This window comes from Dasypus novemcinctus, chromosome 7 (genome assembly GCF_030445035.2).
Source record: "Dasypus novemcinctus isolate mDasNov1 chromosome 7, mDasNov1.1.hap2, whole genome shotgun sequence".
Taxonomy (NCBI): Eukaryota; Metazoa; Chordata; class Mammalia; order Cingulata; family Dasypodidae; genus Dasypus; species Dasypus novemcinctus.
In genome coordinates, this window is record NC_080679.1 from 66,191,161 (window position 1) to 66,212,726 (window position 21,566).

At 36.4% G+C, this 21,566-nt stretch overlaps 1 protein-coding gene across 4 annotated transcripts in view; it reads left to right on the forward strand.

The window, feature by feature from the left end:
- CERKL (CERK like autophagy regulator) overlaps positions 1 to 21,566 on the forward strand; it is a 198,448-nt gene that overhangs the window by 124,940 nt on the left and 51,942 nt on the right. For 3 of the 4 annotated variants that reach the window (XM_004476869.5, XM_004476873.5, XM_004476872.5), the window contains 3 exons: positions 1,813 to 1,944; positions 9,387 to 9,450; positions 14,033 to 14,175. In XM_004476869.5, the coding sequence (XP_004476926.2) occupies positions 1,813 to 1,944; positions 9,387 to 9,450; positions 14,033 to 14,175 (339 nt within the window). The remainder of the gene's footprint in view (positions 1 to 1,812; positions 1,945 to 9,386; positions 9,451 to 14,032; positions 14,176 to 21,566) is intronic. The other variant, XM_004476870.5, reaches the window with a different exon arrangement.

The following is a 21,566-nucleotide window of genomic DNA, read 5'->3' on the forward strand; positions in this document are numbered from 1 at the left end:
TGGGGTGGAGTGGGAAGGTGAATCAGCCTCAACAAAGGAAGGTCTGGCCTATCTGGAATTTGGCAAATAGTTGGTACATCCAGAGCACGATGGTAGAGCTAAAATGGAACATAAAAATCCTCAGCACTTACTTAGCTTAATGCATTTGCTCATGTTGGCCTCACTGCTTAAAATTCCCTTTGTCCCACCCCTGCTATTTTGATAAGGGGTGGGATGAGACGAAAAAATTCTAGGTAATGAATACTGCATGAGCCAAAAGCCCCGCTAAAATACTCCCTTCTCCAGGGAGCATTTTCCAGACCCCTATTAAGAATGAACCATTCTTCTCTTGTACACTCCATTGCACTTTGTGATTCTCCAATACCAAATCTATACTGTCTTGTACTGTTTGCTTCCATGGATACGTCTTCGCCTTTCAAGTGTGAGCCACATCTTACTTATTTTGCCTCTTTCCAATATTCAGCACTGATGCTCAATAAATACTTGTTGAATATGTGTGAATGAGAAAGGAGGAGAGAAGACAGGGTAGGGTATGGAGAGGGAGGATTCTGAATATAGTTTTATGGGGCTCAGGCTTGCTCTGCAGGATGGGATGAGCCCTGAAAATTTTTAAGCAGTGGCTCATGAATCAGAGCTGTGATGCTGGAGGATGCAGTAGAAGGCACAAGGGTGCAGAGGCCCCAGAAAACAGGAAGGCATAGCATGACAGCAAAATGTTGAAAGAGTTCAGGGTGGCCCTCTCTCTTCCTCACCTGACACATGCTGAATTAAAAAAAAATATATATGTGCTGTTGAAAGATTTTATTGCATTAAATATGATGAGAAATGATATGTTTTCTCTATTTCAGGGTGCACAACAGGTGTTGGTGTAATGGACAATTTTCATTTGTCTTTAGTAATGGTTTTACTAGAAAATGGATGTATTCTTTTTGAACCTTGAAATATAGCCCTCTTAGAGCAGCTTGCTATAAAAGAAACGGTCGTCAGCTTTCTTTTGGTTCTTCCGTCCTGCCTGCCCCTTCTTAACAACATAAAATTTGCTTTGCACCTGCTCCAACTCGGTTCTAAGTGATAAGTATCTTGCAAGCCCAGAAAATTGTAGTATCAAATCTCAGCCCCAACTGTGAGGCAGCACTATCATCGAATCCCCGCTGAGAGGCGTCTTTCCCAGTTCCCAGGAGAATAGTTCTTTCCCCTTTGGTGCCTCTTCAGGCTTGAACCCTGGCAGAAACCCTCCTTTTAGCTACCAGCATGCATTGCTCTGGGTGCAGGCACTGACTCATCCCAACTCACTCCCACTCAGCCGTGGACTTATGCGTAGGATAGGTGTCGGCAGCCCTGGGGCCATTCAAGTGCCTCATTCCAATAACGCAATGCTTAAGGAGAGGGTATGGACCCTTCTCTTTGTTACAATCTGTTGTTTTTGTTTGTTGGTTGGCTGGTTTGGTTTTGGTTTTAACAGAAACAAATGCTACAAGATAGTTTGATCTATTCAGTGTGATTTGGTCAAGAAACAAATATTTCCTGATACTCACAAAGCTGCTTTCATCCATATCTTCCTTCATAAATTAAATGCTTCATTATAAGTAATAGTTTATTGTAGGAGGGACATGACTAATATACTGTTTGGAGAAATGTAAATATTTTAAAATAATGCCATATTCAGGAAAACCGTTGCAGGGGATTTCAAATAAAAATAGCGAATTCTATTTAAATATATATATAGCATTTTAACTAATCGTTAAGTATGTGACTTTAAGAAGAAAGAAAAAATTCTGGCAGAGATTTTAAAACTTTGTGTTTTCTTCTTAGGTTTCTCAAACAGACCAAAGTCATTAAAAGTACTCCTTAACCCCCAAAGTCATAAAAAAGAAGCTACCCAGCTCTACTGTAAGAAGGTTGAACCTCTGTTGAAGCTTGCAGGAATTAAGACAGATGTCACAAGTAAGTAATTTTCAGAATGTAATTTTACCATAAAAAAAAAAATAAGCAGAGTAACCCACTTTTTTTCCTAATCCAAATATAGGATACTACTTGTAATATCTAATGAGTTTTATGTGCCTGCATAGCTTACTGTAGCCAGCTCCAGGATTACAACACAATTATTTTGTTTCTTTTATTATATTTTTATTAGAATATAAGTGTTTTCTCTTTAGACAATTGTTTAGACTTTAAAATTACTAGATATTTTAGAGGGAGTGATACACTTTTTAGTATCTTCATTTATATTTTTGTCACTTACACATTATTTCTGCAGTTTAAGCAATTGATTTTTGCTCACTTACAGGTTTGATGTCTTTCCATGGAATCCTTCATTTCATTAGGTTGTTTTTGCTCTGACTCTGACCCCTACTGGTTAGGTCAAAACTAAGCACTTAACTTCTGTTTTTAGATGAACTTAAAGGGATCAGAAGCTTAAATTCATTATCTAAAGTAAGAAAGGTATAAGGTTTGTGGCAGGGAAAATTTAAATTTGCTAGTGCTGAAATTAATGGAAAGATTAGTATAATCCTTTCTGACTTTTAAAATTTTGTGGCCAAATCTTCCTTTGTTTCCTTGAGACTTATTTTTCCCATGATGGGGGCTGGGAGAAGAGAGGTTGACGCTGTTGAGAATCACACCCTCACCTTTTCTGGCTTTATTTCTATATGACTCCATTAACAAACGATATAAATATGCAGAAAATTGTGACTATTCAGGAGATAAGCCCAGAGTTCAATTAGAATCTCTTAGTCCCAATGCTAAATTGCTAGAAAGGGATTCAGAGTGGTTTGGTTTTTCTTATCAAGGAGTAAGAGAGATAGGTCTCATAATGTAAATAAAGTTACAGGACAGTCTTTGTGGGAAGAACGGCCACCCCAAAATTCACCTACTACAATAGGGGTTCAAAAGAAACTCCCGTGAAAAACTCGAGGAATTTCTGAATTGAAATGAGGTTGTAGTGAAAAAGTTACCCTTTCATATTTGTGATTTGTGGCCTAGTTAGAGGTGATTTATAAGTAAAAGAGAAAATTCAGATCTGTCATTTCTCTCTACAAAAGATTTTCAAGAATTGGCTGAATGAAAAGTTTGAAAAACATGTTAGGTTGAGACTTGGCATTTGTACATAAATGCGCTGTAGTAGTTTAATAGGTCGACTTGGGTAATGTTGACAAATGTTGAATGAACTTATTAGCAAAATTATCTTGTTTCATTGATTTACTTTACAAATTCTATAGAGCAGTTTGTGGATATTACTATGCATCATTCAATTCAAAAAACTCTTATTGAATTATTTGTGTTAAACACTGTGCAGGATGCAAGATGAGTAAGGTATACTACCTGCCTTTAAAGGACGTTATTTATTTTAATAGGGATTTAAATAGATACGTAAAACCAATCATTATAATTGCGGTTTACCTAAAAGAACTGTGATATCTCAGGGTGATAGTAATTTTTATCAGCAGTCTCAAGAAAAGCATTTGAAGCTAAAGTGAACATTGAAGTTTGGGCCAGTTTTTTGAGAGACAGAAAAGGAGAAAAAAAGTTTTCAGTGCTTAAGAAGAAGAAAAAAGTGAGGGAAGGAAGGTAGGCTAATAGGCACATACAAGTCAGGTTTGTGTGTGTGTGTATGTATGTAACACATATAACACCTTAGGAGTTCTTTCCATAATTTTGTTCTGACTTCCTTGGTGTTGGCTTCATCCTAAATCTAACTCTTCTAGTTGCAATAACATGACTCCCATTGAATGTTTCCTTATTCATGTGTTGTGGGATGGGGAGAGGTGTATGCATGAGAGAGAGATCTGACATGTTTTAGTCCAAACATGAATTAAAAATTATTTCTTTCAGTTTGACTGTGCCAATATAATATCTGTGCCCAACCTCGTGCCCAACCTGGAGCAATTACTGTTTTAGCCCGTAAGAAAAAGGGTGGGGCCCCCTTTTTCTGAAGATCACAGATGCCTGAACTCAATCTAGGTTCTATGAGGGAGAAGAAACAACCAAATCAAATTGCTTCTGGGTATGTTCCCAACAATACACAGTAAGGGAAGTAGGAGTCCAGATTATGGATTGGTCTTTCTGCTATGCTTAGGGGTTTATTCATCAAGCATTGATCCAGAATTGGTATACATTTTTATCTTTGTGTTATAATCCAATTTGACTAACTCTATCAGGTGAACGAAGATGAGAAAGGAAAAGGGAGTTGGAGGAAAGGAAACACGGTACTTGAAAATTGAACTAAGGGAGAAAATATGATAGGAATATGTCTTCCTTCTTAAAACAACTGAATTGGAGAGAAAAATATTATGTTCTAAGTCTTTTTCTAAAGTAGTATTAGATATTTTACTTAACAAAATAAAATTAGATTATTACGTAAAGTATATTTAGAATTCGCTTATATATTTGTGCAAAATGGCAAATTATTAGCTGCCTAACACTCCTCCTACAGGTAAAATTATAAAATTACATCCTTTTAAAGTGATTTTTGAATGCATATTAATTAAATATTTATTTAAAATGTTTCCTATTTTGTGTGAAAGATTGAGTATACATGTGGACACTTGTTGGAGTCTTTCTACCTACCTCACAGCGTGGTTCTGTGGTTCAAATAAAATAACATATTTGAAAACATCTCATATAGAAATATGATCATAATGCCTTTAGTTTCAGCATCAAAAATTTAATAGCATTAACATTCAACAATTTTGAAGCAATTTTTCCATGTTTCTTTTTAAAATGGATCTTACTCCATTAATAAAAATAGTTTCATTTTGGCTTCTGCTAAAACTACTTCCTAATGTAGATAAGAATCTTTTGAAATATTTGAATTAAAATTGAATCCCTACTTTGACATCCTACCCCAATGCAATATTTTGTCTAATAATGCAATATTTTATCTAATAATATTTTATCTTCTTTTCTCTCATATGAATTTCTGGAAGAACCTAGACAGAACTGAGTTATTTTTCCTAGCCTATTATTATATGAATCAAAGAAGAGGAGGAGTGGCAAGCCTATGCTGGAACATATGATATTTCTTTCTCTTGCTCCCAAAATAAAGCAGACTTTAGGGATTATACCCATAAAAGTGTGAGAAGAATTTTGAAGGATGCTAGATTTATAGGAAAACATGGAGAACAATAAAGTTAAAAAGCCCAGTCAGGACAGAAATGAGACTGATAAGAACTTTAGAGATCATCATGTTCAACTCACCCCCCCACCTCCTTCCCCATACACACACACACTTAGCCTCAGCTTGGGCACCTACACTAGAGGCATTGTGTGCCATTACTGGATGATACTGTGAAACATTCTTACTTTGAATTCAGAGTCACCATGCCTTCATGCATGTTAGAAAACGATGCCTCCTCTGTGCTTTCAAAAAGTTGCCCCTTCTTCTGGGCTGGTTCAGCACAAGGTTATCCAGCATGTTGAGCAGGAGCATTGCCTGGCTTGCAAAACCCACTTGCCTCTTGGAGCAAGTACCTTTGTGCTAAGTATAAACTGCATGACTACCCATAGAGGCCCTGTGAAGTGGACGACTGCCTCCTTGTAATTTTTATCTACTATATATGTCTCTTCTCATGTATAAGAGTACTGAGATTTTTCAATGTAGGTAGTTGCTTGTTCCTGGTAGGCTTACCCATCTCTTTCAGTCATTCTTCCTGTCAATAGAGCTGCTAGACCTTTTTCATCAGCAGCATCAAAGATGCTTCTTTAAGTGCAGCCTTGATTTCTGCCAGCTCAGGGCCCATAGGAGAGCCCTGTCACCAGAGGAGATTCTTACCTCCTTGCTAGCTCTGGGAAGAATTGTCAGAAAGTGGGGTTTATTGTCTGCTTCCTCTACTTGCTCCACACTGTAGGATTATGCATCTAACTTTTGCATTTATACCAAGTCTCCTCCTTGTATTGTTTCCCTTTGGTTCTTTTTGGCTCTACTTAAAGCCTTCCCTCCCTTGGAAAAGCCTATTGTCATTCTTCTTCCTCCCTGCTAGAGATCTAGACAATTTGATAAAACCAGTCACAAAAGATGTTAGTAGCCTAAGGTATTACTCCTTCCAATTTTACCTGCATTTTAACGAAAATCTGGTTAGCAAGTTTTCATGTATTGTATCTTGTTAGAAAGAGGGAGAATTCTGGGCAAAGGGCTTTATCTATTACCCCTCTAATTAGTTGTGGGTGTATAAGTCCAATCGTATATCTGATACTGAGCTGTGAGTTAAGGAGTTGGAGCTTTGTGCCTGAGGACAATGATGAGCCATCAAAAGGTTTTACATGGGGAAGTGATAGGATTCAACATGTGTTTGAGAAAGGTCCTCCTGGCCTTGAGGGTTGGAGGGGTGCTGGGGAAGAGGCTATTGTAGTATTCACATTAAAGATGGTGGTGACCAGATTTAAGGCATTGGGTGGTGAGGAATTGAGGGACTCTGCAGCATAATTAAAAGGCAGAAAGGACTGGCATTTGCTAAAGGTTGGTTGTAGAGAGTGAGGAGAGGGATAATCTCAGATGAAGTTCATTCACTTAGCTTGGGCAGTATGGAGTAGACAATGGAAAATAGAGGAGCAATAATATTTGAGTGATAGTACATTTAAACATTTAAAGGTGGACATGATAGATTCAGTTTTTTTTTTAATAAGAAAAGAACATATACTCTTTTTTTTTAAACATTTACTTATTTATTTTTTCTTCCTTCCTCACCCTGCTGTTTTTGCTGTCTGTGTCCATTTGCTGCATGATCTTCCTCATCTTTCTCCCCTAGGATTCACTGGGATTCGATCCTGGGGACCTCTGATGTGGCAAGAGGTTCCCTGTCAATTGCACCACCTCAGTTCCTGGTCTCTGCTGCACTTCACCTTGACTCTCTCCTTCATCTCTCTTTTGTTGCATCATCATCTTGCTGTGTGACTCACTTGTGCAGGCACTGGCTCACTGCATGGGCTTTCATGCAAGAACTTGGCTTACCACACAGGCACTGGCTCACCATGCAGGCACTCACCATGCGGGCACTCAGCTTGCCATGCGGGCAACAACATGGGCACTCAGCTTGCCACATGGGCACTGGCTCGCCACACAGGCACCCTTTCTCTTCTTCTTTTTCACCAGGAGGCCCCAGGGATTGAACCTGTGTCCTCCCATATGGTAGGTGGAGGCCTTATCACTTAAGCCACATCCGCTTCCGTAGATTCAGTTTTGAGCTTATAAACTTGAAGTACCTAGAGAACAGGAAAGAAAATGACATTTCATTATCTTCTCTCATTATCGAATTTTATCACCAGATCAAGGAATGTTTCCTTATATCTAAATCAAATCTCGTCTGATTTTATTTCAGCTTATTTCCTCAACATTCAGTATCAACCTGCAGATAATATCTGGAGCATTACTGGAGTAATAGTAGTATTTAAACTGAAGTTTGGGGAGAGATGGAAAAATCCTAGCAGTGTAGAACTCTGTATTCAAATCCCTGTAAATAGTGGAAATTCTAAATTTCCTGTGCAGAAGGGGCAGATGGTGGCAATCTCATTTGGGAAGGGAAATAGATGAGAGAAGAGACTAGGCTACTTGTTTTGGAAATGCACTGGCCTAGCCAGCCCACTGTTTAACATGTTTATTTGGAGTGGGATGATTTGAATCTGGATCTTTCTTGTTCCACAGACCATATTATCCTATCTAAATATGTGTTTTGATTCTTTCTATCATACCTACATAAAAGTAACCCACTCTCTATCCTTTAGCCCTACATTTTCATTTATACTCATATTACTGATTTATGTTGTATATTCATTTCTTCATTCATCTACATTGTCTTTCTCTCTCTAGAATAGAATTCCCTGAGGTTAAGGACTTAATTTTGTTCATTGTGCTAATATATTTTGTAGAGGTGGATAATCAAGTTTCTTTCATCTTTTCTGTCACACTGTTCCAGATCAGTGATTTTATTTAATTTGTAAAATGTTACTGTAAAAATTACTGTCTTCAGACAATTTTCCTTAGTGTATTTCAAATTCCATCTATAAGGTCAAAGTAAAAATAGACCATTATTGCAATTTTTTCCTAAATATAAATAGCATTCAGCCAGTAACATAATTTTAAAGCCAAATTTGCATTTGATTTGAAAAGCTAGACCAAAATAAGCTTTGGTATAAGAGCAAAAGTTGGCATAGATATTTTTTCACAATTTCCTTAATTATTTTAATGTTTGTGTGTAAGACTTTATTTTGCATTTTCAGAATGCAACTACTTGCTGTGGTTGTAAATGAAGGATCAGTAGACAATCTTTTTTGTGAACTTAGCCTTTCAACTTTAATAATAACATTTTATATTACAGTTTTATAGTTTTCTTTTGATTAGAACTTAATATATAGAGGTTTTACTCATGTGAGTGTTTGCAACATTTGAGTAAGTCATGGGAGAATTACAGTATAACACTATTGGATGCAGAAGGATTCTTTTAGACACCAAGGCTAATAATTCTTAACAATATCTAAAAACATTGCAAAAGAAACTTGAACTATGCTGGCACCAGGGACAAACAGGCATGAAAGATTAATGCAATCTTGCATATAATGATGTACATTCTTACACAAAAAATCCATCTGCAATGTCATGTCAGTCAGCAGAATTCTTTGATGGGTGGATACAGCTGGGCTGTCTCTTCTGGCAGAGCTGCCCTAGAAAACGCTAAATGTGGTTGCAATGCTTGGTGCCATCTGCAGTCTGCCAGTTTATCCTGCCTTCACTGGCATATACAGTATTGCAGTGGGCATCAGTGCCTGTGCAGACAGCAATGCAGGCCGACAGATTCGTTTCCTCTGAGGATCTGAGCTCTGGTGGGCCCTTGTGCCACCCTCCTCCTTGGGTTTGGTTCTGTTGTCATTGGTGTTGGCTTTAGTTTGTATTTTTACATCCAACTCCTCTTTTCAGTCTAGCAGTTCCAGACACACATTCTTCTGGTATGTAAATTCTACACTAACCTTTCAACTGATTTATTCATTTAAGGTTGCCAAAAACGATTTAACATTGACTATTCGATGCCAGCTAATATGCCTTATTTTCAAAATACTGCTGATCCTAGGCTTCTGATTTAAAGGAAATGTGTCTTATTTAGGGAACACTAAACAGACAGGCCCTGAGATAAATTATCTAACTGCTATGTGTAGGTTATCCCCAAATGAGTTATGTAGTTGGAACAAATCTATGACCCTCTTTTACATAAAGCTATAAAACACATCAGACAGCTAATACTTAATCCTCTTTCTCATGATTAAAATATAAATATTCAAGAATAAATGTTGTTTTTATGATCTTACCATATGTTTATCTTATTATTTTGCCAAACCAAGTTAAAAAGTATAGATCATAGTTTAAAACTTTAATTTTGTGTTGGTGTCTTTTTATTTAATAGTAACGGAATATGAAGGGCATGCTGTCTCACTGCTTAAGGAATGTGAACTCCAGGGATTTGATGGGTAGGTTTTATCACCAACACTTAATCTGTAGATATGTTAAATAGTTTATATTAGCTTATCTTAGTAAGTATTTATATATTTGGACCTAGAATTTTAAATATTTATAACGTTAATTAGGCTTTCTTTCATTCATATCTATATAATAATTAACATGTTATGGCATGGTCATCTACCTCACAGGATCTGGCATGGAAAAACAAAAGGAGAGCTAATTATATTATATACAGTGGAAAATAATAATATACCTCCCTATACTTACCTTATGTGCCTACATTTGCATCTATAATTCTTAATTCTTGGATTTAACCAACTGAGTTTCTAGAAAAGCATTCGGGAAATATTATTTTGGTCATATGGCATAACTATATTATGATCTTCATTTTCAAATTTATTAATAATTTTAGTGGCTACCTGCTGGTTATTTTGGCTGTGATTAATCTAGAGGTAAATGTTTTATAAGAAACAAATATGTTATTCTTAGAATGAATAAAAAGTGCTAAATTTAATCTCATAACTTAATGACTACCAAAGAGGAGTTTTATTCATGGTAGGCATTGGAAACTGCTGTTTGCAGTGCATTGTAGAAGTATACAGAGATTACTCAATCGTGTGAAACATTAGAAACCAGGCAAGCTACATAAACTTGAATAGCTGTTTAGAAAAAATAGCTGAATTGATTTGTTAAGGTGCTTAATTGATGTGTGAGGAGAAAACTTAGATTCCTTCAGGGAAGATTTTCGGCAGGGAGAGACTTTTGCAGGTTTTAAAAGGTGGTATGTGAAGGTGGTATCCCTGTCACCTGGTGGTGAGCAGAATGGCAGTGCAAGGCCCATTCCATTAGGAAGGACAATTGGGTCTTTCAACTAAAGTGAAAGGCTTTGATCTTCCAAACAAATTATTAGATTTTTAAGTGAGGGAAGTGACACAATCAAAGTGGAGAATTGCTGGGGTCGTTTTTGAGAAATGCTTAATGTTTTCTCATGAGGAAAACATGAGGAAACATGGGACCTGGTGAAGATTAAAGTTTAGTAATTAAAATCTGAATTTTGAAAAGGAATTTAATTGAGAGGGATAAATCTGGAAGGCAATATTAGATAAATATTGAGGATGAAGAGTATGGGATAAGAGATTACCTCAGTGCTTATTACTTAGAGGTGGACAGAAGGATTAATATGCTACATTTAGGAAATTATCCTGAAATAATTTCCTATGTATAGGAAATTATTCTTATAAAGAATAATTTTTAATAAAAATTATTTCTTATAAAGTTTAAGAAAAGTAATTAGAGAAATCATGTCCACAAGCCACCTACTTTAATAGACTGCATATGAGTGGCTCATATTTTTATAAGTACTTCAGCCTGGAGTTTCTCTGCCAGACTCTGGATTAGCTATTGATAGGAAGAGATCAGCAAAACACCTAAAGGTTTCTAAGTACAGAGCTAGTGCGGTTAGATCAAAGAAAGAATCTCTATATATTATTTAGTAAGGGAAATGATTTGGCAAATAATGTTTAAAAAGTGCTGTTTCCTAAGATCTTGCAGGCTTTTTTTTTTTTGAGTTATATATGTTTTTATAAAGATACAATGTTTCATGTTTCCAGCAAAGAGGAACAGTGTAACTCATGACAGCTGGTGCACAACCCAAGTGTGTTCTAGCAAACACTCTCAGATCCACTGCTGAAACTTGCAGGAGCTTCATTTTACTGGCCATGAATAGGAAATTTTGTATAGGCAAATAAAGAATAATATTAGGTAGATATACCCGAAGCAGTAATAGTTGAATTTTTAAGCATGAATGTAGTTAAGTTTAATCTATAGCTTTTCTGCAAATATAATATTCTGCCACTTTGTTGTTTGTTTCTATGGGGGTAATTTGTTGAATTACACTACTTTTTCTTCATTTGTTCATTTCACCAGTCACTTAGTGAATATCCATGAAAAGTTAAACGTTGCTTAGCTAATATTGATGTTCTGTAACATGGACCATGGTATCTATATTTGTTACTAAGGTAAAAAATTTCTCTTTTCTATAATTAATAGAGAAGAAAGTCTAAACCAAAAATGCCATAATATACTCAACATTTTAAGGATGATATTGGTTGATAGACAAATATGTAAACATCTATTTAAAAAGATTATTTCTTATGGTCCTTTAAAAAAGGAAATGAGAAATTAGCCCCGGTTGTATTTCCTGGACAGACTCATTCTGTGTAGAGCTATGCCAGAAGTTTACTTATTCTAAAAACAACAATGATTACCTACCTGCAAAGAATTATTTACTTTAAGGTTCACGTTTTAGATTAACTCTCAAGTGTGGTTAAATTGACTCATTATAAAAGTTATACACACACATACATACCACACACCTATTCTTATAGTATCCAGACTCCTGAATTTTTAAAAATTAAGGATATTTCCTAGACTGAATAACTAACATGGAGACAAGCTTAATGATCCTGTAGTTGTCAACATAAATACATATATTCTTTCCTAGCTCATTCAGCTTCACATGGGTTCTGTTGTAAACTGATTTGCAAAATAATAAAATGCCCATTTTCAGTGGATTTCATATAGAGAAAGGAGTATAATATATTAAAAAGAATCACAGTCTCTAGAACAAATTTTCTTGTTTCAAATCCCCGTTCTATCATTTCACTATCAGTATGACTTTGATCTTTCTATCCCTTACTTTCCTAATCTGAATTGAGGATAATTGTATCTATTTCTATTTCACAGAGTTTCTGTTCAAATTGAATGAGTTAATACATGGAGACTGCTGAGAACAGTGCTGACGTTCAGTCATTAATCACTAAATATTACTGTATTGTGATTATTACCATTTGAATTAGTTTTGCAAGATTTAACACAGAATGGGTCATGAAAAAGTTCAAAGGTTTTTCTAGTAGAGCATGTTCATAGAAAGACCATCTCTACTAAATCCAGCAATGAGTTGACATACATGAGGCTGTACCAAGATGTAGAATTCCAGGGATCAAGTGCTGCCAATCTATACATAAAAGTCAAATTTTTGGTGCCAAGTTAGATGTTTTGTTGGATAACTTTAAATAGGTTTTTTAAGCCACACACATTTTGGAAGGTAGACAGGAGTGAATCCAGGAGTTAAAATTAAGTTCATAAAATGTTTGGAAATTTGCACACAGAGATCTTTGAAATCAGACAGATAATGTCAAATCAAGCCCTGGTTCCCATTTATAAAGATAGGGTTAATGCTTCTCAGAATTCTGAGGATTTAATGAAAAAGAGCCAACATAATATCTGACATATAGTTGGCTTTCTGTGGATAGAATTCCTTTCCTCTGACTTGGTGGCCATGTTGTGAACCCTTGGAATCAGTTCATCCGTAAAGTAAATAATGTCTCTGACCAAAATGACAGAGACTGATAACCTGAGTCTCTTCCAACAAGGGTTGTCCTGGGTTGTTTGGTCTATGTTCTGCTGTAGTACTGAACCTTACCTGATTGAAGGTCTTGGGAGACTTTCAGAGGAAGGAAGAAGGAATCAGTGCCTCTGTATGTAACACCTTCTGTGCCTTCCTATCCTTAGGGAACTAGCAACCCCCTGCTGATTATGACCCATGACTATTTTGTTTGGCACATAGAGTTTTTCAGTATATTGAATGCTAGTTGCTAATATTTAAAACTTAGGTGACTCAATTCAAAATCCAGAATCTAGTTTCTGTAGAAAAATCAGATCTGGGTCTGAGAAGCTGCTGCCCCTGAAGTCTGGAGCATACACTTCCATTCCTGCTGGGCCCTTGTAGACCTTGGCTTTGTGACACCTGTTTTCAGTAATACAAAATCTCCCTCCTTTTGGGTAAATTGATGACCATTTTATAGTTAAGATTATTTTGCATCTTTTAAATTCAAATGGTTAGGAAACAAATTACTAATATCTTATGTTTTACTTTCATGTATTATTTTCTTTCTATAGGTCTACTTGCCATAAGGTCTTAAAAATTATGAGCAGTACTAACTTGGGTCAAAGGGGTGATGTGACACTAATTATGAAAGAGACATATAACAGTCGTGTGAGGGAGATGAAAACCAGTTAAGGTTTGCAATGACTATTTCATATTCTAATGATAATTACCAGTACCTTAAATTAAAGCTTCATATTTTATGTGATTTTTATTGCTGTCTGTTCAAACCTATATTGAGATATTAGCAAGATTTTATGACTTTGGTCTGTTAGTCAAATGAATTACTGATGACAGTATCTTAACATAAGCTAAATGAGAATGAGGTACTCTTGGACATTAGAGCAAAATTATAGGTCAGGTATGAATTAATTTGTTCAAATTCTTTGTGCAGCTTAACCTATTTAAACATATTTTGACTATATGGAGGCATGTGGGTATTGTAGTTCTGAAATAAAATTTCCCTGTGTAGTGCTAGCATCTTTGTATCCATTGACCCACACTAAAATGTTTGAAGGTATGTATGAGTAATCAGGCTTGCACAATATATAAGATTAACAAAATACTTTGAAGCTTAGATTTCATAAATGATTACCAATTGTTTTCAAATTTTCCATTTTACTTAATTTCTTTTCTCCTCCTAGGGTGGTCTGTGTTGGGGGAGATGGATTTGCCAGTGAAGTAGCCCATGCTTTGCTTCTTAGGGCCCAGAAGAATGCTGGGATGGAAACAGACTGCCTCCTGACCCCGGCCAGAGCACAGCTTCCTCTTGGTGTGATACCAGCAGGCAAGGAAATGGCCATGGATTTGTGAAACTAAACCTTCCCTTCCATCTCTCCCTTGTTTACTTCCAAACCTAGACAGGGGAACATAGAGTTAAAAGTATAGACTTTTTCTCTGAAAAATTCAGGATTGACTTCTAGTTTCTCCACCAACAAATATAAAGCCTTGGGCAAATTGCTTAATCTCCTTGAGTCGAATTTTTTTAATCTGTAAAATATGAATACTAATAATATTCACTTCATTACAAGGTCGTTGTTCTATTAAATTAGAGGATACATGTGAAGGGTTTAACATGTAAATGAGACATTATTATTCTACCTGCCCGTAATGGGGGGTAATGGCAGACAGTTTCAGATATGAAATTTCAATAAAAGGCCATGGCAGTCTAGTTGCTTACAATTTTATAAGAGTAAAATGTAGTAACTCTCACATTTGCAGTTTAAATAAGAAAAGGATTAATTCTTACTAGAAGGAGGATCAGCGCACAAAGAGATGAGCTCCCTAACCCTAAGGGCAAAGCTTTTTTTTTTTTTCCTGAGGTACCCAGGACCAGGGTTCGAACTTGGGACCTCATGTGTGGGAAGCTAGTGCTGAACCAGGGAGCCACGTCAGCTTCCCTGAGTTGGTTTTTTCATTTGTTTTGCTTGTTGTTTGTTTTTGTTTTTTCAGGAGGTTCTGGAAATTGAATCCAGGACCTCCCATGTGTGAGGCAGGAGTTTAACTGTTCAACTGTTTAAGCCATACCCACTCCCAGGGCAAAGCTTTTAATCTTTTTATTTGTGGCTATATCTTTAGCAACTAGAATAGAACATGACATATAGTGAGCACTCAACGTTCACTAGGTAAATGAATTTAATGAAAATTTTATAGAACCAATAACATTTGAATTAGGCCCTAAAAATGGGTAGGATCTGGGCTGAAGAACAGAGAATAAGTTTCTTTCTTGGTTGCAAAAATAATAAATGCAAAGGTGAGAAAATTGAGCAATGTTTGAAGAATAGAAAATAGCCAATTTGGGAAGTGGACTTGGCCCAATGGATAGGGCGTCCTTCTACCACATGGGAGGTCCACAGTTCAAATCCCAGGCCTCCTTGACCCATGTGGAGCTGGCCTATGCACAGTGCTGATGTGCGCAAGGAGTGCTGTGCCACGCAGGGGTGCCCCCCGCGTAGGGGAGCCCCATGTGCAAGGAGTGCGCCTTGTAAGGACAGCCGCCCAGCGTGAAAGAAAGTGCAGCCTGCCCAAGAATGGCGCCACACTCACAGAGAGCTGACACAAGATGATGCCACTAAAAGAAACACAGATTCCCAGTGCTGCTAATAAGGATAGAAGCAGTCACAGAAGAACACACAGCGAATGGACACAGAGAGCAGACAATTGTGGGGGGGGGGGCACAAGAGGAGAGAAAGAAAATAGGCAATTTGTAAGGAAAATGATTTCAAAATGGGCCCAAACATTGCAGATTCCTGGATGCCTTAGTAAAGGGTCTGAACTGAATTTAATAAGAAATAAGGAACAATGGAAAATTTTAGAACAAGGGAGTAGTCTGGTTATTGTTTCATATAACTCATTCTTCTGAAATTATTATTTGAATGAAAAATAGTGATGAAAATTTATTATTTCCCCCCATTTTCAAGTCATTGCAGATTATCTTTTTTAAAAACTTTAAGAAAAGTTTTTGGTTTACCCTTACAGAAAAATTATACAGAAAGTATAGGGAATTCCCATATAACCCCCTGCCCCCCTCACACACAGTTACCCCTATAATTGACATCTCATATTAGTGTGGTATGTTTGTTAAAATTGATGAACCAGTATTGAAGCATTGCTATTAACCAAAGTCTATAGTTCATATTATAGTTTACACTTCGTGTTACACAGTTCCATAGTCCTTGACAAATGTATAATGTCATACGTCCATCATTGTAGTACTATACAGAAGACTCTCACTGTCCCAAATGTAACCTGTTCCACCCATTCATTCACCCACTCCCTTCTGGAACCCCTGGCAACCTTTTTTTTTTTTTTTTTTTTTTTTACCATTATAAAGAGTTTTAATGTTTTTCACCAGTACACAACATTTTGCAACATTATCAATAATTCCAGATTTTTCATTGCCACCCAATAACACTCTATACTCATTAGCATTAATTTCCCCATTCTCCATGACCCTCGATCCCAAGCCACTAATAATCTACTTTCTGTCCCTGTAGATTTGCTTCTTGTGGGCCTTTCATATAAATAGAATTATACAGTACATGTTGTTTTTTCACTGGCTCCTTTTATAGAGCATAATGTTTTCAAATGTCACCAGTGCTGTAACGGATATCAATACCTCATGTTTTATGGCTGAATAATATATTGAGTGGTTATATCACATTTTTAAATATAAATTGTTATTTATTTTTATACTTTAATTTTCACCAGTTTTCCTTCTAGACAAAAGGCAAAATAAACTTTTCATTTTAAAGGAAAAATCAAACATACAAACAAACACAAACACAAACCCTTGAGCTTTGGAATTTCCATACAGCAGTTCCTCTAATCCAGTGTGATGCCCTCCTGTCCTGGTTTTCTTGAGACAGTGGCCATGGGAATTGCTGAAGGCAGGGAGAGGGAAAAAGAGGTGTGATATGGAGGCATTTTCGGGACTTGGAGTTGTCCTCAAGGATATTGCAGGGACAGATGCAGGACATTATATATCCTGCCATAACCCATGAATGGACTGGGAAAGTGTGTAAACTACAACATAAACTGTGATCCATGCTATGCAGCAATGCTCCAAAATGTACTCATCAAATGCAATGAATGTACCACACTAATGAAAGAAATTGTCAATGTAGGAGGAATGGGGGGTGTGGAGATTGGGGTATGTGGGAACCTCTTATTTTTTTAATGTAACATTTTGTGTGATCCATCCATTTTTTTTTTAAAAAGATAATAATATTAAAATGTGAAAATGAAGAAGAAAAAAAAGAAATCCTAGGGGAAGAGTGTGTCAAAAGCAACCTCTACTTTTATATCAATGTTACGAATTCTTCCACCAAAACCAGATAAATCCATGATAACAACTAATCTACATTGGCCAGCAGCCACCTCCACCCCTGCGCATTATCTCTTAAAGAAATGCAGAAAAATAATTTTCCCTATGAAAATAGAAAATAATACACATGGTTAAAAAACATAGTATTCTATCCATTTGATGATATTCATTATACTTAGTATTTTTAAATTGACAATGAACAAAAGATATCCAAATATCCTTTTAGATTATAGTCTTCCATAAAAACGAGAATTGAGGAGAGAGATATTAAGATGTATTCTGATAATTTAAAAATATAGAGAGAAGAATGTTTTATATATTTCTAGTGCAAGACACCAAAATAACCTTACCTCAACTGACAGCAGTAACAACAAAAAGATTCATTTGGGCCAGCACTTTGACCTTTTCACATCATTTTAGTTACTCTGACTGTTAGGGTGGAATCTTTCCAACGTTTCCTTCCATGTAAATTGGACGCATGTAGGTCACTGTTTCCCTTCATTAGGACTTAGGCTCCTGAGGTTCTTTCACTAACTGTTGTGTATCAGAAGTGGAACGATTGCTGCCCACCCCGCCACCCAAGGGTTGCATTTGACTTCATGTGGATAGGCTACCAACTTGGTAGTTATGCTTGCCTTTTTAATATGTAACTCATATTTTATAAAGGAATACCATTGCAATCTATGACTATTATATATTTAAAGCATATTTCTGATTTTTAAAGCATCCTATATAAACAGTGGGTATTTGTAGAAATGCCACTAGAAGGCTTTTTGTTTAGAAGGTACTGCATGTTGCCAAAACTCTGAGGGCTGTATAGGAGTTCTAGCTTAATGATTCCATCTAATAGGAGGAGGAAGTCATGTATGGAATGTATTTAATATGAGAACTCTATGCCTAGTCAGGGTTTTGATAGGCAGAAAATGGGAACAAGAGCTAGGCAGGAAGTTTCCAAGCTTCTGAACATGAGGAGACAATCTGCTTTTGAAGCCATTTGCCTCCTGGAGAGAGAAAGACCCAGAGGGAGAGTGTTTAGTAAATTACTCCACTGAGCCAACAGACTAAGCTGCTGAATTATGGTCAGATTCAAATGGATCAGATGTGGGGAAACCTGTATTTGAACTGCCGGCCATTAGTGATGGTGTTTGTTGCTATGGGAACTGGTGCTAAGGAACTATACAGAGATTCCGATTAAAAAGGGCGGGGTGGGGGGGGAGGGAAAAAGCCTGAGAGGACATAAAAACAAAAAAGCAATCCAGTTGTTGTAAAACAAGTCTCAATCCATATACTGATGGCTGTGAGCCACATATTTCTATAGAGTTAGCATAAATAAATTCATGCTTTCCAATTAATTTGAAGAAAATAAAATATTACCGAGGGACTGTTAATTTCTATGATATTTCAGGCAGAGAACCAAAGTGTAGGTGCAGTTTTCATGAGAATTTTAGATATGCTTGACTAGGAAGTCATTACATCACATTTATCTGTTTGGATGTGGGAGACATTAACAGCCTTATGAATATTCATGATGTCTGGTTAATTAAGTTAATTGTTCTGCAGAAGTGCTTGCACTTCCAAGGACAATTTTTTTTTTCCTCCATAGTTTCTGCCCGGTACCATCATCCATCATGCTTTACATGAACTGCTACTCTGCTACTTCTGTTCTTACACTTTGTATTTGGCACATTTTAGCAGGTCTTGGGAGTGGGTGGTGGGTAAAGGAGTTGGTAGTGTTAAGAAGAATAACTTTTCAGGCTAATTAAAATGTTTTCCTTGAGGTAGAACATTTGTAGCTTTTGTGAGAACATTAAAATAACATCATTGTTAATTATGTGAGCAGCATGTATTTTTTCACACTGCAATTTTATATACGAGTATATCATTCATACATGAACATACATAACAGAAAGTGTATAGCAAAAGTTATGAACTTACAAAACAAACGTGTTTATCATCATATAGAACTCCCATATATCACCCCACCACCAACACCCTTCATTGTGAAACATTTGTCACAAACTATGAAAGAGCATCCTCAAAACATTACTACTATCTACGGCATTTGGTGTATTTTTCCTCCAACCTACCCAATGAACAACTTGTATTAGTATTATATGTTTGTTATAGTTTATGAGAGAACGTTCTCATACTTGTTCTGTTAATCATATCCATCTTCCACCACAGGAGGAATATGTTCTTAATGGGATTAGGGGAGATGTTCTTAAAGGGCTAAGCTCAAGCAAGTCCTCCAATAAACTGATCAATGTTTAAGGCATTAACAGCATGTACTTTTTATCATATAGACCTCTTTTCCTATAGAGTACAATTTCCTGAAACAAAGTGTAATTCATCTTTCAGATTATCCAAACAAAAATATAGGACAATCTATAGTTTATTATTTTACATATACTTTTTTCAGGAACATTCCTTTTCTCCTCACAACGTAAGAAAACTGTGTTTAAGAACTATGGTACAGATTAATCAAAGTAGATGACTGAAATTTGCTGACTTCTAGTCATGCTTATTATTACTGCAAAGTTCTACAGAATTAAGTAAAAGTTGTAGATGGCTTCTCTAGAATTCTAAAAGAATGTCATCATATTCAGCATACTTTGAGTTCACGGGGAAAACGCTGTCTTTTTTTTTCTTGAGTTATGATAGTGTCATTCTCTGTTGTACATGACAACATTACATTATGTTTTTAAATAGCCTTTCTAGAAGAATATTTTCATGGTCTGTTTCTAATTAGCCTTGGTAATGGAGGGAATGTGTTTCATGGAGTACAGTAATCCTTTGATAACTCCAAATACCTCAGTCTAATTATGTGGCCTTCTCCAAAACCTTTACCATAAACCACATTGAAAGAAAATAGATTGGTATGCTTCCTTTGCCCCCACCCATTCAAATTAGTTAGCAATTAGGTGACAAAAAGGCAGGCTGTAGAGGGCCAATGGGTAACAAAAAGGCCTCCGTAGCCAACACCTGGATAAAGATCCACTGAAGTAACTGGTTTCTAAGGCAGTTATTCTCAAACTTTAGGCTTGTATAAGGATCACTGAAAATTTTCTAAAACGGAGATACCTGGGCTCCGTTCATACAGTTTGTTTCTGTGGGTTGGCATTGGAACCCATGAATTTGCATTTTTAGCAAGCCCCCAGATATTGTTGATGCTGCTGATCCATGGACCATAGTTTTAGAGGAGTGCTTTCCAAATTTTAATGTACATAAAAATCACGTGGGGATCTTTTAAAATGCAGATTCTGGTTCAGTAGGTGGGGAGTGGGCCTGAGAGTCAACCTTTTAATAAGTGCCCAAGTGATTGCTGCTGGGTTCTGAGTAAGAAATGTGGGAATATAACTTGCCTTTTGGTGAACTGATTGAAACCAATTGGTTGAGGTGGACTTTGCTTTTTTTTTTTTTTTCCTTTGGCATTATTAGCAGCCTGGTGATCATTAATGTTTAGATGGGTACTCGCTGATAATGATGATTTTAATTACAGTCTTGATTGATAGTGGCTGAGCTGCCTCAGGTTCGCCAACTGAGCACCTGAAACTTACTAGATCAAAGGGCCACAAACTGGAGAGATTACCTGTGGCTACCCAGGACAGCTCCTGATTGACAAATCCAGAGGAGGAGCTTTTTGCTTGATAGCTCTAATACCTACCACATGCATGCTTTCACAGCTCTTGGTTGTTGTTGTACTTCTTTCCCATATTTCTTCCTTAATTCAAGGATTATTGTAGCCTAATTCTCGTTAATCATTTTATACTCTTTTTACCTCTTGGGAATGAGAGGAGCTTGTTGTTATCTTCTGAAGATGGCCTTTTAATCCAGAATCTTAAACACATATAAATATCATAGGAGCCAGACTTGGGAGAGCTTTTACCTTCTGCAAGCTGGTGGGGAAAATTTTAAATTATCCTAATAATTATAAAAATCAGAAATCAACCTATAATGTCTCAATACAAATTTTTGTACTAGAGAATACCATGGAATTAAATGTTTTCTTCATCTAGAAGACCTTTTGTCTGTCAGATAATAGAGGGGCTCCCATTTGGATGGGAGCTTATCTCTAAGATTCATTAAATATCTTTAGGGCATGCTTTAAAAGATGCTTATTTTAGCAGCTGTGATTTTTTTCTTTTTCTTATTTGTCTTTTTAAAATTTTCTTATTTATGCATTTGTCTTTGTTCTTCAGAGTCACCCTTCCACTTTGGTGCTCATTTTGGTATAGAAGCTAAAAGCCCATTTATTAAAGTTAGATGGAGTAGGCTTAGATGTAGCTAGCATTTTTTTTTTTTTGTAGAAAATAGACATTTTGTGTTGGAAAAGCTGTAAGTAGATAATATAA